At 46.4% G+C, this 16,610-nt stretch overlaps 2 protein-coding genes across 2 annotated transcripts; both read right to left on the bottom strand.

Annotated features, from left to right (window-relative positions):
- Positions 1-2,932: 2,932 nt before the first annotated feature.
- On the bottom strand, positions 2,933-3,658 carry LOC135391715 (uncharacterized). Its single transcript, XM_064622119.1, has one exon. The coding sequence runs from the start codon at positions 3,656-3,658 to the stop codon at positions 2,933-2,935; it is 726 nt and encodes a 241-aa protein (XP_064478189.1).
- A 358-nt stretch (positions 3,659-4,016) lies between these two features.
- Positions 4,017-4,730, bottom strand: LOC135391711 (uncharacterized). The gene has a single exon (XM_064622105.1). The coding sequence runs from the start codon at positions 4,728-4,730 to the stop codon at positions 4,017-4,019; it is 714 nt and encodes a 237-aa protein (XP_064478175.1).
- Positions 4,731-16,610: the final 11,880 nt, after the last annotated feature.

Raw genomic sequence — 16,610 nt, 5'->3', positions numbered from 1 at the left:
CCAAATGACCACCTTTTACAATTGCGTTTTCCTCGCTAGAGAGGCTGCTGCGTTCACGAGGAAGCGTGACATCTTATAGCTGCATCATAAATTGTCTTCAAGTATTAATAAGCCCCCTCCCCCTCCCCCCCCCAAAAAAAAAAAACAGGAAGAAAGAAGAGACGAAAACGAAGGGGGGCCTCTCGGATATCTTTCGTAGCCGATCGCATCAGTGTTCCATGGCTAACTAAAATAGTATACTTAATTAGCGTCACTAAGTTTCAAAGATTGACCTAATGACAGCATCGAAGCCCTTGGAGTCATTGTATATTCTCTATGACCGAACCTATCCTTCATAAACTTGGTTTGACAACCTTACCACATCGTAGGAAGGAGTTGCCTCAGGACAGAAGCCGGCTTCTGTCCTGAGGCAACTCCTTCCTACATTCTACCGGTTCGCTGGATTTCTACCCATCTACGTTTACCACATCGTAGAACCTCAGATATCACAGTTTCCTATGCGAAGTAGTACATGTCTAGTAAGCTGTCGTTCGTCTATTTTATGCCGTTCGTTTTAGTTCTTTCTTGTATTTCCATCCTTCCTTCATCATCTTCACATAACGTTCCACGTGCAGTGGTGTAGGGTACGCACCTCCGCAGTGAAACACCCCATCTCATCGTCATCATATATTGTTGTTGTTGTTGTGCCGTTCACTCCGACCACACCTTTATATTCTGTTTTGTTTGATTGCTCACAGTTTAGCAGATACCAACAGACTTCGTAACAGCCATAATGTACACACGTTTGCTCTTTAGAACAACCTCAACGACGTTAGTTCTATAACAGCTGTCAAGTTTTTATTTTTTTTTATACCCTATTCTCTTACTACGTGATGATACACACAAATCTGTGCTCCCCATATTATTATTTCTTGTTTATCTTCTCTTGTAGTCTCTTCTGCGCTGAGCCATTTTCCAAACCTGTAGTTGCGCGTGGCCTTGAACGTAGGCTTCGCCGCAACGTGCTCGTGCGGCGATGGAAGGCTCTTTTACAGGTTCACAATTTGGAACCCCAATGGAACCTTGAAGATGCCACTATTCATGCCCAAAAAATTGCTCAAAAGGTTTGTCCTGGCAGAGGCAAGATGCCATTAGAGAACGAATGCAAAGCGCTGCCAGCAGAATATGTAGCACGCGCTTTTCGTTCCAGAATACACATGCTCTATGGGAGCCGTTTTAGCTTTAGGTTTTGTCCCTAATTCTTGGGCATGCAGAGAGGCCAAATGAGTCGACACTTCTGGGCGTTAAATAACTATTCTGAATGATTTGGAAACTGCAGCTACGCTCTCGAATAGTTCATTGATGTTCTATAGTTTAAAACGTGGTACCTCACTTGACGAGGCAGCTCCGTGGTATTCGGATTGTAATTAACGATCTCTTCAGGAGCGCCTCTTTTGGGTGACACGAATACGTGGTCGTTAATGGCGCATGTGCTGAGATGATGACCGCTGCTTCCGGTGTACCCCAGGCATCCATTTTAGGACTAGACATTTTACGTAGCGCGTTATGTTTCTTTTTTGGCAACGAAGTAACTACTTCCTTTCCAAATGCTGTAGCTGCGTAGTAACGTATTTGCATACAAAAATTGGTAACCCGTTACCTCAGTTAATCGTTACTTTGCTCCCGCCCTTCCCCTTTCGCCTTAGTATGGATGTCATTCTAAAATGGAACGCCGTCCCTAGAGTTCACAGGTGGGGCTCCGGCCTCGATGTGGAGTCAGCAGGTTGCCGGTACGTACGTCATTGACGGATATGCAGCCGGTCATGTGGCAAAAGCATACGATAGTTTTCTCCACAGTGCGGGATTGCATCGTTCCAAGAAGTTTGCGTGGGTGGCTGTAGAATTCCTTGGTAGCATGCCTTCCTCTCCTTCATGTCTCTTCGTTTGCTGGGCTAATTCCTTTCAAATTCGGCGCCGACCTGCTATGCGGCACCAATGTGGCCCTTCACCACCCCACTGGGTAAACGACCATTCCGGGTGTTCGAAAAAAGAGTACTGTGCCAATAGTTGCGATCTGTCAACTCGCACACTGCACAACCCTGTTGAAACTTCCATGATAAATCCGTGCTGGTCAAGCAATGTTTCTTGCTGGCCCAGCACTGTAGTTTACTGGTCCAGCGGAAAAGATTGCTTTTTGAGCTGGACCGTCCACTGGTCTAGCAGGAAAGTTTGTTGGTCCAGGACAATAGTCTATTGATCCAACAGAAAAGCTTGCTGGTCCAGAAGAACAGCCTGTTGGTTCGTTATAAACGTGCACATGTCCACGAAAAGCAGCCATCGCTCAGCTGAGTATATCAGCAGCCGAGAAACAGGTTCACTGGCCAATGCGATTCCCACTGAAACTGCCGAAACTGCTCACCGCACTTGTTCCGAATTGCGTTCCAAACTTGTTCCAGGTGCTTCTTGGATCGCTTAAAAGTCAGAGCATTGTCAGTGTAGATGATCCGTGGTACTCCTCGTCGTGAGACGAATCGTCTGAATGCTCGTACAAACGTGTCTGTAGACATATCTGCAACATAATCTAGGTGAATTGCCCCAGTTACACCGCATGTAAAAAACGTAATGTATGACTTGTGGGTACTCCTTTTGCCTTTTACTAACAATGGCCCACCAAAGTCGATTCCGGTGACTTCGAACGGTGACGCCTCTGTCACTCGTTCCTTTGGTAGTGGTGGTACCGCTTCTTCCGCTCGTCTTGAATGGAATCGCTGACAGATGATGCACTAATTGATTATCTTCTTTATCCGTTGTCGTGCACCCACGATCCAGTGCCTTTCCCTTACGTGGACCAGTTGTCTCGCACACCACTGTGAAGCACCTGTCGGTGACATACTCGCGCTACTAACGTTGACAGATGGTGGGTCTTCGGCAGAACAATGGAATGCCGTTCATCCTACCCTTTCCCACTGAACTGCTCTCGGTCGTTGATTCTGAGCAGTCCCTTCTTGTCGATGAACAGGGTCACCGTGCGCAGGGTGGAATTTGCCGGTAGCTTCCGGTTCTCCAGGGTGCACTTAATTTCTGTCGCAAAACATTCTCCCTGTACGTGTTTTGTCCAGTGCTTCCCAGCCTCGGCTAGTTCCATAACGGTGATGGGACCTGACGTTCGATACCCTGGCCTCGAATTTCTGACACAGCGCAGAATCCAGGCTGTCACTCTTAGGAGTCGGTGAAGACTGCTATACGACTCTACGTCTAGCAAAGCGCTGCTTGTCGTTTCACTGACTTGCGTCTGAAGGACCCCTGTTTTCTTCAGGGCCTCCTCTTCAGTACTCTGATACTGCATACCATCCGTTTTTCCTCGAGGCCAGTTCGATTTCCTTATCCACTCCGGCCCGTTCCACCACAGGGTACTGGAAACCAGGTTCGTCGCGGATACTCCTCTCGTTACTAAGTCTGCAGGGTTCTCGTTCCCGGAACAATGTCGCCACTGAGCAGCATCCGTGTGTAGTTGAATATCTTCCACACGGTTTCGTACAAACGTTTTCCACCTGCTTGGCTCGCTGTTGATCCAGTGGATAGCGATTGTCGAGTCTGACCAGAAGGCCACTTCTTCTAGACGGACTTCTAGATGACGTTGCAAGTAGGAGTACAATCTCGCTGATAACACGCACGCCATTAGTTCCAGTCTTGCCAATGTTAACGTCTTGACAGGAGCAATTCGGGATTTACTGATGAGAATCGTCAGAGTGGTATTATCATGCTCGTCAGTGCCACTCAAGTACGCAACAGTTCAGTAAGCGATGGGGCTCGCATCCGCAAAGATGTGTAAGGCGAAGAAACAACTCTGGCTTGGGAAACTTTCGGTGTATACGCGAGGAACTTGAATGTTCCGCAGCTTGCCAACTTCTGAGTACCACTTTTTCCATTCAGCATCGATGCCATCAGGTAATACGTCGTCCCAATCGACCTCCATGACCCATAGCTTCTGAAAAAGATGCTTGGCGCGTACAAGAAATGGTGAGTAGTTCGTCTACTTACATGCTTTCAGAAAGCAACTTCGAAGACATTGGAAACTTGTGCGCCATGTTCTCGAAGTGGTGCTTCAGCATAGCTGCCAACAAAAACGGACTTGAAGTAGTCCCAAACGGGACCCTCTTCATTCTGAATGTGACAATGTTTGGCGCGTCCTCCTGAGGCCGTGGTATGCGATCGTACCATAGAAAACGCAGGGCGTCTCTGTCACTCCCCTTCACTTGAATCTGGAGGAACGCCTTTTCCATGTCTGCGACAAGCGCAACGTTGTGCTGCCTGAAGCTCAGTAGGAGGGCAACGAGATCTGCTGTCAAGTTTGGTCCGCTTTGTAAATTGTCGTTGAGAGACAATGACCCTGGACCGTGTGACGACGCGTCAAACACTGCCCAGAGTTTCGTCGTTCTGCTTGCCTCACGAACAACCGCCTGGTGCGACATGTAATAGGTGAAACCCTCCGTCTGAACGTCTTCGCCCACCAGCTCCGCCATGTCGTGTCCGTAGTATTGTAGGATAGCCACGTCGTAGGCTTCCAGCAACACCGGTGCTTTCTGTAATTTTCTCGTCAGCTGCTGGAGCCGTCTCATGGCCACTTCTTTCTTGCTATTGAGGTAAACGTGGTCCCTCCACGGTAATGCTACTTCGTATCGCTCATTACTCTTGCTCACTGTTTGCACGAAGTAGTTCACTACCGGGTCGTCCAATCCCTGAGATTCCATGTCGTCGATACCAATTGCTTCGAGTGTCCAGAACTTCGTCAAGATGTCTGAAGTATATCGGTTGCAAACTGCAGCCTTTAACGCAATGGCTTGTGAACACCGATCATCTGCTCCTTCTGGTGCGGGACCTTGGACAGCCCGTCCAAATACCGTTTCTATTGCTCGCAGTTGATCGTTCAGTTTTCTTGACCGACCCGTGGTGACTGTTCAATAGTGTTCACATCCGAACAGTAGACCTATGTTAACTGGACCTCCCCGTGCTGACGTATCAACCAATCTGCACTGAAGCTGTGTCAGTTTCTCGGCGACAGAACTTGATGGTCTTGGAATCGACTGATTGCATATCGTCTCTATCCCCAGGGCTTCAATTTCCTGGCACTTGCCGTCTCCTATTTCCAAGCGTACGAGTACGCGTGGAAAGTCCTTCTCGGTTTGACGACCACCAAAGGCCCCGACCGTCAACATCTCCGTCCCAACTTCCACTGTCGGCTTGGCTTCCGTTGGCTTCCACTGTCGAGGAGCGCTCGAGCATGTTTCCGTAGCATCAAACTGTCAGGGTGGGTAGCAGAACGGTTGGTCTGCTTTGGTGGCTGTGATACTCCAAATTCACTGGAACCGACGTAATCGCATCCGGCGTGGATGCTTTCTTCTGTACGAAGTCTGGGTCACACACAACCGTTGCGTGTCTACCTCCGCAATTCTTGCATTTTACTTGGCTTCACCATGTCTTTGCTTGATGATTCGGCCTCGTGTACCTGAAGCACCTTCGTTCAGAGCGAAGTCTGTTTTTCTTCTCTTCAAGTCCAATCTTCATGTCGCACTCCATCGTAGAATGGCTTTCCGCCTTGCAGAAGAAGCAGCTGTTTACCTGGGTCGATTGCTGAAGAACAGCCGTTGACGATGACTTCCTTGAACCTTTGCGCTTGCCTCTGTCTTTGTAGCTGTGTGTACTGTCTTGTTTCTTCGTCTTACCGCTCATGTGTTGCACGAACCCCACATCTTCTCTGCTTTGGACTTGCACTTTCAAGAAGTCGAGTAGCTGTGTAAACGAATCCGACCTGTCGATCGTTCCCTGACGAGCACGGTCGCCCGTTTCTTGTTGACCCATCTCGAGAACCGCTGCAGTGCTGTTTCCTCGCTCACTTATGCTCTTTTTGTTGAAACTGAGCAAAATGTCTATTGGTAGTGCTAGTTGAAGTAGCGGAAGCAGAAGACTGCTGAAGGTCTCCTGCTTTCTTCCCAATGCTTCCAATCCTCGTACGTGTGCAGCCACGTTATCGTGCAGATGTTTGAGACCCCTGACGTCATCCCAAGAACAAACTGGATCGAAGTCAATGAGCTTTCTCATGTGAAACTGAACGAGCAATTCTTCGTCACCAAACCGTCGCTTGAGCAAGTCTATGGCGTCGTTGTAACACCTTGAAGTTGGAGGCAATCCTTTCACTGCTGCTGCTGCGTCAGCCGTTAGGCATCCCTTCAAGTAGTTGAATTTGTCCACTTCCGTAAGATCCTCATTTCGATGTACGGCGAGGTCAAACTGCTCCCAAAATTGCTGCCAGGTAGTCTTTTCTCCGTTGAACCTCATCAATTCCAGTTAGGGAAGCCGAACCTTCGTTCGATTCATTGAGGGTGCCGTTCCATTTGACGGGCTGCTCCCCGACGAGTCACGTGCAGCTTGTTCGGAAGCCTCGAACGCTTCACGTCGATGAGCCAACTTCGCCAAACACGTTACCAACTTGTTATTGTACTGAAATACTTGCTCGAACTCTGCCTCGTCCACTTGATCTGCACGCTCTTGTTCGATTTTGTCGTCCACAGCGTTCAACTGCAGCTGCAATGCCTTTAGCCTATCTTGGAACGCACGAATATCTTCTGTATTCGATCGTGTCAGGGCTTCTTGAGCTTCGTTGGTCAGTCGTATGACCTGGGATCGTAGGGCTTTTCGATTCTTGGCAAGTAGTTCCACCTCAGTTCGTTCCGATACGTTGATGATTGATCCCGTTCCGTTCCGATCCTCTTCCGTTTTCCCTTCTCCCGGGTTTCGGCACCAAATGTTTGTCTCAATTACGTTTGTTAGAGACCGGCGATAAAGTGAAGATAAAAATGAGAGGATCAGCTGACCACAAACAACGCAGTTTAATTAAGCCAACCCGCTCCCACGAGATCCCAACGTAGAATGACCAATCAAACCCTTATAACGCAAAATACGTCCTCGTCTTCCTCATCGCTGACCAGAGGTGCGCAGGCATTTTGAACATGGCTTTTTCTAACTCCTTCAGCTCAGTTTGTAACATACAATGCCCTCCACTCAGTATGCGAAACATACCGCCCATGGACCCCATCATTGTCGATGATGTGGGAATTGGCAAGATCATCGATTCATTACCATTGTCATCCAGTGCGGGCAGTGATTTGATTACTCCAAAACTTCTGAAAAGCACTATTGTCTACTCATCAATTTTTCTCTCTAAAATATTTCAACAATCATTGCTTGAAGGACAAGTTCCCATTGACTGGAAGTTGGGTAAGAGCATCCCAATACACAAATCAGGCGATAAACAATCCCCCAATAATTACAGACCTATTTCATTAACATCAGTGCCGTGTAAAGTATTTGAGCATATCATCTACTCTCATTTAGTGCGTCACCTAGAAGAGAATGCCTTTTTCAGCGATTCCCAGCACGGGTTTCGCAAATCATTTTCCTGTGAGACTCAACTTGCTTGTTTTACTCACGATCTCCACACAGCGTTACATCGGTCCTCAGTTATAGATTGTATTTTCCTTGATTTTAAATGCGCCTTCGACAAGGTTTCGCACCAGTTGCTGCTTCATAAGCTCAACTCCCTCAATATTAATCCCCAGGTTCAGGAGTGGATTCGGTCTTTCTTGAGCGGTCGGTTCCAATATGTAACGGCTAATAATTACGATTCCAATCTAATCCCAGTCCGTTCCGGTGTTCCCCAGGGTTCGGTGTTGGGCCCACTTCTTTTTCTCATATACATTAACGATTTACCCAACAGCCTTCGTTCAAACTTAAAGCTGTTCGCTGATGACTGCGTGCTATATCGTGAAATTACGAACAGTGACGACGCCAGCATTCTCCAATCTGATTTACACCACGTCCATCATTGGTGTAACACATGGCGTGTGGAGCTCAATATTAATAAATGCAAACATCTTAGAGTTTGCCGCAAAACCTCAAACTATTCAGACTACAGCATCAACAACACCATACTTGAACACGTTTCATCATATAAATATCTAGGCGTTCATATCACATCGGACTTCTTGGCGCACGCATATTGAACATATTATTAGTAGTGCCAATCGCACTCTGGGTTACATCAAACGTAATTTTTATCTAGTACCTCTTCATCTAAAGTTAACACTGTACAAAACACTCAGACCAAAACTCGAATATGGTGCAGCTATCTGGGACCCTTATGAAGAATCGCTCGTTCACGCCATTGAAGCTGTTCAGAATCGATCAGCACGTTTCATTCTCGGCAATTACAATCGCACCGCTAGTGTATCATCAATGAAAAGTAGCCTCCATATCCCACCTCTGTCTGTGCGCCGTAAATTGAGTCGCCTGAACCTCTTTCCTAAAATCTATCACCACTCGCTCATTCTCCCACCTCATTACATATCGCGTCGCGTCGATAATAGCCAGAAAGTGGGTATTCATCGCTGTGCAACCACAACGTTTCCTGAGTCCTTCATACCTAGAACATCGCTTCAGTGGAACCAACTGCCATCATCATTATCATAAATAACGGACATTACACTCTTCAAGAAATCAGTAGCAATTCATTACTCTGTCAGTGATTAGTTTTGTTAGGCCACCTTGTCTGCGTGTTTTTTTTTTACTTGTTCTTTTTTTTTTGCATTTTCATGTTATGTTATGATTGAAATTGCCTTGTATGTGCCTGTCGTTTCTTGTTTAGCTTCTTGTCCCACTCCCCTCCGTAAAGCTTATGCCCTGAGGGTACCAAAATAAATAAATAGATAAATCCGCATAAGGTCCCTTCCGAGATTTTCGAATATTCGTAACATTGAGCCATCAACGACCATGCCTGTAACATATCTCCTTCGAAAACTGAGTCAAACTTGATAAAAATGATTTTCTTCTATGACGCGCTCGGTGACAGGTTAGTGCGAGCCACGAGCGCTTTTCTGCAAGCAACACTGAGCGTGATGTAAGTCGCGAGATATCCCGCGCTGTCCGCCTTGCTTTGCTGTGTGTTTTGACAGTTTTGACGAAGGAAATTTTCCGTAGCAATTGTGTTCGTTACGTCGCACGCTGATCTTACACCCACCAGGATGGCCGGTAAGACATGCTGTATAATCAGTTGTGGCAACAAGTCGGATACAACAACAGACGTAGCATATTTCCAGTTTCCGACGGACAAACAACGTCGTTTGGAGTGGGAAATGGCGCTACGCAAAATCAAGTGCAGGAAGACCAGCTCGAGAACATGTTCTCATCATTTTGAGCCAGGAATGTTCGACACGAAAAGACGGCTCATGCGGGAACTCGGAGTGGCACCTGCGGGAGGCACCGACCGCACGTGCACCTGCAACATGTTACGTGTTACGCGTGCACCCGTGGCACATATACAGGGTGTCCCAGAAAACGTGTCATTGAATTATAATAAAAAAAAAACTACGCCACCTAGAATCATGCGGTCAACAGCATTTGTTCTAAATAGGTTTTTGCCGCCTCCTAATGTGAATGTCATGTACTCCAAGTTTAATTATGTAAATTTTTGCGAACTGAACTCGGAAATTTGCCGTGTAAAGGTCACTTTTTTACCCCACCAATATGAAGAGCGTGCCGAATTCACTCAAATTCACGATAATTGACAGTGATATTCACGAGCTTTCCCATAGGAAAAAATAGCCGAATATCATGCTTTCGGGGAACCGGACCATAACGCGCGATGACTTTTTGAGCGCAATCGTTATCAGTGCGACGAAAGAAGGCTCCGAAGCCAGCCCACAGAGTGATAGTAGAAAAGTAACAGTTCTGCGATGTCGGGGAGGGCTGGGCATCCAACCTCCTTTCATCGGACTGACAAAGATTGCGCTGAAAAATTCATCGTGCGCTATTGTGTGTGACCTCCGTAGAGCATGATGTTCGGCTATTTTTTCCGATGGGATAGCTCCTGAATATCCCTGTCAATTATCATTAATTTGACTAAATTAGACACGCTCTTCACATTGGTGGGGTAAAAAAGTGACATTTACTAGGCAAATTTCCGACTTAAGCTCGCAAAAATTTACATAATTAAACTTACGTTACACGACATTCGCATGAGGAGGTGGCAAAAACCCAGTATGAAAAAATGCCATTGACCGCATGACTATAGATGGTGTAGTTTTTTTATTATAATTCAATGACACGTTTCCTGGGACACCCTGTATAAGAATGTGCGACAACCTATTAGAAACTCATCATTAGTTACTTTGAGTTAGACAGTCTTCAGTGTATGGGTCCGAGGCCTCGGTTTCAAGCGACGCGCGCACTGGTACAAGGTCCGTGGGATACGGCGAGTCGTTGTGGTGTATGGTGACGGTCAAGTCATTCTCCTCATCAGAATACACGTCTGAATCGGGCTGAATTCCCGTGGAGTTCTATTCTGATGCGGAGTCGGTTTCCATGATTGCACGTTGAGCGTAACTTGCTTCCTTGCGTCTTCAATGCAATACAACACATGGGAATCACGGCAGACGAATCTCGCGACTGACGTCACGGCGTGGCGCTCCTCGATTCCGGTGCCACCGCCTGCTCTCATAGTTTCGGTTTCGCTTTATCGTTTTCGCTGTTTATAAATTATACGCGCACGTTTATACGAAGCGGAGGCTGTTGTCAGCATCTGGGGGGGTGGTCTCTGCTGAAACCAATCTTCACTTAATTTTGGGCACAACCGTTGCGGATCCTCCCTTTAACATCCAACGCGAAATCCAACAGATATAACGAGTATAGAAAAGACATTTAGCCATGACGATTTTATCCTCTCTTGACAGAGGATGTAGATCATCTCCTCAGTGAAACACCGACAACAGAGAAAGGAAATGTCCAGGTAATAGCGTGACAGCAACTGATTCAATATCACATAGCAATTCGGAATCGATACAGGCATTGTGAACTCTAACATGGGGTAGAGTATCGCCTGTGGCGATGAACCTCCCCACTCTCCAAAGCCAAAATAAAGTTGTTGTTTGTCACCTCTAACTAGGAGGCTCATCACAATGGTCAAATCGAAATGAGAAAGGTTCACCAGTCATCTGGAGCTATTTGTACACCTGTTGAGAAATTAGCAGTGAACACAAACTGCACAATAACAAGGACATGATTATTGATGTGAACAAAGCTAATAAAGTAACTAGAACCAGCTATGACATTTTAATAGCCTATTACCACTGCCAGCGCAAAGGAATCGCACAACACATGTACACAGTAACTCCCAAGTACTCCAAGTATTCCTTTATGCCTAGAACGATAGAACAATCCTAGTATCGGAAACGCATGGTCATGCAAACATGCTCGTATTGAAATACATTTGCCAATGGTTACACAAGTAAGCTATCCAAGGGATCCGAGGCGAGCACTGTTTAGTTCTCATTGATCGACAGTACAATGCATTTTTCCTGCACGAGACACAGTTGTCCACAAATATTATATAATGACAAGTAGATTTTCACGTAAGTTGAGTCAGCCTATCTGTGTGGCGACATGCTGCACAAATCATTTGACTTCAAAAATGCAGGATAATGATGTGCTGATACCCTCTAAGCAACACGAATGCAATTATGAAACACAAATTGAACAAACATGCACAAATGAAGGAATTATGACTGTAATCTTGAAATTTGCTATATACTGTCTTGAGATGCTCTGTGCTGCCCTTGAAGTCTCTGTTCCTTTGCCTTGCATACCAAAATAGTCGCACTCTGAGGGAAAGAAGAAATAAATCCCGATACACTGATGGGTAGCACAAAACTAAAGTTTTCGGCACAACCGCATCTAGCATTTCGCACAACTTCATTCGGATTCCTTGGATCGTGATCAGTCTATCAACATTAGCCTTAAATGCTGTTTCGCATGCGTTGACAAATGCACACACAGTTTGCCGAAATCAGTATTGTCCGGGTTTTTAACACTGAAATAAAGCAGTACTTGGCTACCGTCCTCAAATGTTGTATTTTCTTCAAGCAGGATGCACTTGTGTCCAGCAGAACAAATGCGTGTCCTGAGAAATTTGGCACCAAGCCAACCAGTAAAGAACGTAGTTGAATTTGACGCGATTGACAAGGGGCAATCACAGTGTCATCCACAATATGAGTAGCTGCTGTACTGCCTAAGTTGCTTAGGAAGCTGCCACCAATGGGAAGTGTTGCCAGGACCGAGTCTGCATCTTCAGCACAATTAGAACATGTGTGGTCCTAAATAGCTGACCAATCAGTAGGTGCCTCACTGCTGCCTGAAACTGGTGACAACTCGAGTCAACATTGGTGCCACACTTCGTGCGAATTATGACAAACATATTCTCAAGGGCATCCTGATTGAGCCTGAGCCGTGAGCACATAGTGAACATCTTGGTCAAGGAGGTCTCTGGAGAGTTGAAGCACAGATGTCAAACAAGAGCCACGAATACATGGAGGCTCAACGAATGCAACAACCCAGGGAAAAGAGGCGCTGACGCCAGGAATCGAACCTGGGTCTTCTGATTTCCGGTCAGATATGCTACCACTACACCACACCGTTGCATTCGATGATTTCCGGGCGTATGAGGCTTACATGTTTGTGTCGTCCCTAAGTGTGGTCTGCCTCGGCCAAATCTCGTTGTTTACATGGGGGCTGTCTCTTACAGCCGAGAACAGAGATATTCTCGAACTCTGAGAGGCACTCTTGCAAGAATTGTTCGTGAATGGAACCCCGCTGCATTGTTGAGACATACTTTGTTTTCCCGTGCAGGTGGCTGCTGTTGAATGAGTCAAAGAGAGGGTCCACACGTTCAACAAACTGGGCGGTGTATATGGCATCCGGTGGAAGTTGCTGGAAGGTGGTCAGTGAGAGCAGTGACGCTGCTACATGATTGCTGAATATATGTGCTGCACATTTGACTTTCACTTTTGAGCAAATGTTAAGTCAAAATGGCCTTCAGTTAGTCGTGGTATGGATCGTATTTCCAACTTCCGGTCCATCTCGAAGGTGTTTCTGATATGCTGCCCCTTTACAATGTGGGCTCCAACCTGAAAGTCGTATTTCAGCAGCATATTACGCAGACACTTCAGCAGGTGGGGAGGGTCAAACATGATGAATAGCTTCTCACTGCCAATGCAGATGTATGGCTTGTGTGCTGTGACCAGTTTTGAAAAAAGCGAAACGTTCTGGCTTCCTTGATCGCATACAACAGCCTTTGGCTTCAGGCCTGCTCTCACAAGGTGGTGGTAGCATTCAAACACTATTTTTTCCAAGTCTGATGCAGATGCTGCTCTGTATGCGAAAATATAACCCAGGACCTGTTTCCACAGAATACAAATACCTCTTGCCATGAAGACAAGTGCTTTGTTGGCCAGCTCACTCCCTGTAGTGTCACCACAACTTGGGAACCCTTCAAAACAGTCTAGCACTGGGTTGTAGAGCAGTTCTCTGTTGATGTGCATTTCATCAAAGGCGATGGCACGTAACTTGTCTACTTCAGTGAAACCTGACACCTTGCGTTTCACCATGGCAAAGACGTCACTTGAGAAACCAGTGCGTAGAGGGATGCGTTTCATCCACAGCTGCAGTGACCTTACAGATGGCAACCGAAACAGTTTCCGACAGAACCTGTTATCACGAGGACTGTGGAAATACAATTTCAGCGCAAACGTCTTGTTGGGTGATGACCAGCGGCGTCCAAACCTGCTTATGTTGCTCATTCTGATCTGCGCTTCAATAAATGCTGCTATAGTGCCCGACACATGCTGTCTCACACCCTCAACTAGTTCCTTGATGGTTTTCATTCGGCGACGTTTTTGGAGATCCCTATGCAGCTTCTTGTTACGGGCCTGGAGTCGGTGCACTTTTCGGCGCATTTCTGTCAACTTGCCTCTTGGCGGTTGTGACAGGTGGTCTTGGTGGACACAGTGGTCAACAGTACCTAGAAATGATAACATGGGGGTCAGGAATTGTGGGCTTCGTCAGAATCGTATAACCCCTCAGGCGTGTAAATACCTGCTGATGGCTGCGGTGATGGTGACTGAACTTGGAAAAGGGATGGAGGCCCTGGCAAGGAAGCGCCAACTGCAGCCGGAGACATGGTGCTTGTCGTTGATGCGCGTGGTGGATTTAAAGCATAGCAGTGGTCCTCAAGGAAGGAGTCATGCCGCTGGGTACCTGTCAGTTGGGGGGATGACAAGGTTTCTGTCACACTCCCTGTGGTCAACATAAAGCGGCAAAGTTAATGTCAGCTCACATCAGTAACTTATCCCAGTGTACCTCCAACATCAAGGCGATGCTCCAGTGGAAGTAATGTATCTTCTACTGCCACAGTTTCTCCACTGAAAACTGGTTCCCCAGCACTGGTCCCCATATAGACAACATGTCTACTGCCCTCTGCATGTCTTCTCTGTCCTCCTAAAAAAACAACATGTCTATGTTTTCTTCTTTCTGCAACTGCACATACATCAATATGGTATAATCAAAGAAAAGTGATCATCCTGATGCTATTGATGATGCAGTGCGTACCAGCACCATGCAAACTGCGCCTGAGTGTTGGAATGGCATCCCATCTGAGCCTACCGGTGCGCAAATATGCATTGGGTGCAAAGTGTTGTGAACAGACGACCTTGGCATGCAATTGAAAGGAAGGAGTACCCTACAGTTCCGTGTCGCAAAATGACAGCCACGCTTTGCATCTGTAAGACAATATACATGCCAAATAGCCGTATAGGAAAATCCACAGGTTATCCCCAACAAGCATCAGACAAGGCAGCAGCAAACCCTGAGACGCTCTACCACACCATCACCATATCCGTAAGGACACACCAAATGCAAGCTTAATAAACAAGCAAAGCAAATGAGCAAGCCTAACACCATGCTATCAGCGCGCATTCTTAAGTGGGATGCAGTATCATCTACGTCGTGCAAAACCGTGTTCCCTTTGATGCAACAGCAGAAGCAGTAAAGCACATGCTGAAATATGTACGTGTTTACCACTTCAGTGTAGAAGTTCGGGTTGACCACTGCGAATGGATGTCGATGAAGTTTCAGCGCTGGAAATCAGATGATATCATTTTACGCACCAGCATATATACTAACACACGTTTCCTTGCACGGCCAGTTACACAGCCACTGGACACTTTCTCACTGTTACCCTCTTCGAGCGTACTTCTACAACGCAGACGAATGTCGCACGGCGTTGTACAATGCTTGAAAAGCTCACCTGACAGGATCCTGAAGAAAGCGATGGAAGGCAATGCTGCTCATTGTGTCATTAGCGTCACACTCTCCTCTGCTCTTCAGAAAGCAGCGCCGGCGGGCATACCTGGCAATGGCGTAAGGCTTTACTCAGAGCCTACAACATCATATATTCTTTAGACGTTCTATTCCTCTGCCTGAACATGTTAACCTTACCTTTGCCTGGAGATGCGTGCCTCCCTTACTTGAGTGGAATTCAGCCAAAAAACGTGTGTTAACTGCGTATTACGATCCGCGGACGTAAAGATGCACGGAAACACAGATAAACGAGCAGGAAGTGCGAGCACACATGCGCAGAGCCGCAAGATCTAGAAATGCGTATAACTTTTGCGTGACACTGTCACAAGATCACTATGACTTTTGCTACATTGAAAATCTACATGTATAATTAGTATACACAGCAATTATAGGTTTCCTGTAAAATAATTTTATTTACGTTTGTAGTTGTGCTACCAACACCCAGGTTCGCTCCCGTCACGGAGATGACAGTGTTGCCGGGTCAGATTCGTTTTTTTTTCTCGCTTTCGCTACCTGGGTAAATTTACCTTGCTTATGGCCTGGAATGTGTTTGTAGCAAACACCTGTGCACCGAAAAGAAAAAAAAGAAAAGCATGCATTCATTGCATCACTGGCTTGTGGGATGTGAAAGCACTTGCATAGTTATTTGGACACAGACACAATTCTCCTTCCTTCCTTTGTTTACTGCTATGACTCATATCTTCATTCACAAACACAGTGATCAATACAGCAATATTTACATGCTTTGATGTTTCTAGAATGTGTTGCGTAGTAGCTCCATGGTTACTCCAGAAGGGCATATGGCAGACCGCTATTGTGCATGAAAGGGATACTGTTGTGATCTTGCAGTGCTCATGAACAAAGCATCCTGTGTACCTCTCTCAAGAGAGCACGCATTCAATGCCCACAAGCACCTGAAAGAAAAGTGAAAGTTTCACCTATGTGAACGGGAATAAACAAACACATTGCCAAACAGCTACTGCATCGCACATCAAAAAGGCAAAAACCTTTGTATGCTTCAGAAGGAAAGTTCTCCCTTGTGGCATGTACAGCAGATGCTTTGGGGGCTTTTATGCAGTTCTTTCCTAATGGTCCTCAGAACCACCTGCTAAGCTGTTTGTAGGCGACATGCCGAAACTTCCTGCATGTACCATGGGCAGCGTAAAATTATGATATGTAACTTTACTGATAACAAACTGAAGGTACATGTGAATGAACTGACTTCACTTCACTGTTCCTGATACAGGCGTAGTCGTCGCGTTCTCTCACGTAGTAGTAGGACACTAGGAACACCTCAGTGTCTAGCCACGGTATTTCAAAGTACTGATTTCTTGCAATGCAACCGCTCCGCTTCTTCAGTAACGTCTCATTTCCCGGCAACAAAGGCA

Source organism: Ornithodoros turicata, chromosome 1 (assembly GCF_037126465.1).
Source record: "Ornithodoros turicata isolate Travis chromosome 1, ASM3712646v1, whole genome shotgun sequence".
NCBI classification, from domain to species: Eukaryota; Metazoa; Arthropoda; class Arachnida; order Ixodida; family Argasidae; genus Ornithodoros; species Ornithodoros turicata.
This window is presented reverse-complemented; position numbering and strand designations above follow the sequence as displayed.

Excerpts from the sequence above, each read along its gene's own strand:
- LOC135391715 (XM_064622119.1), bottom strand. The coding sequence starts at position 3,658 with ATGGCGTGCGTGTTATCAGCGAGATTGTACTCCTACTTGCAACGTCAT.
- LOC135391711 (XM_064622105.1), bottom strand. The coding sequence starts at position 4,730 with ATGGAATCTCAGGGATTGGACGACCCGGTAGTGAACTACTTCGTGCAA.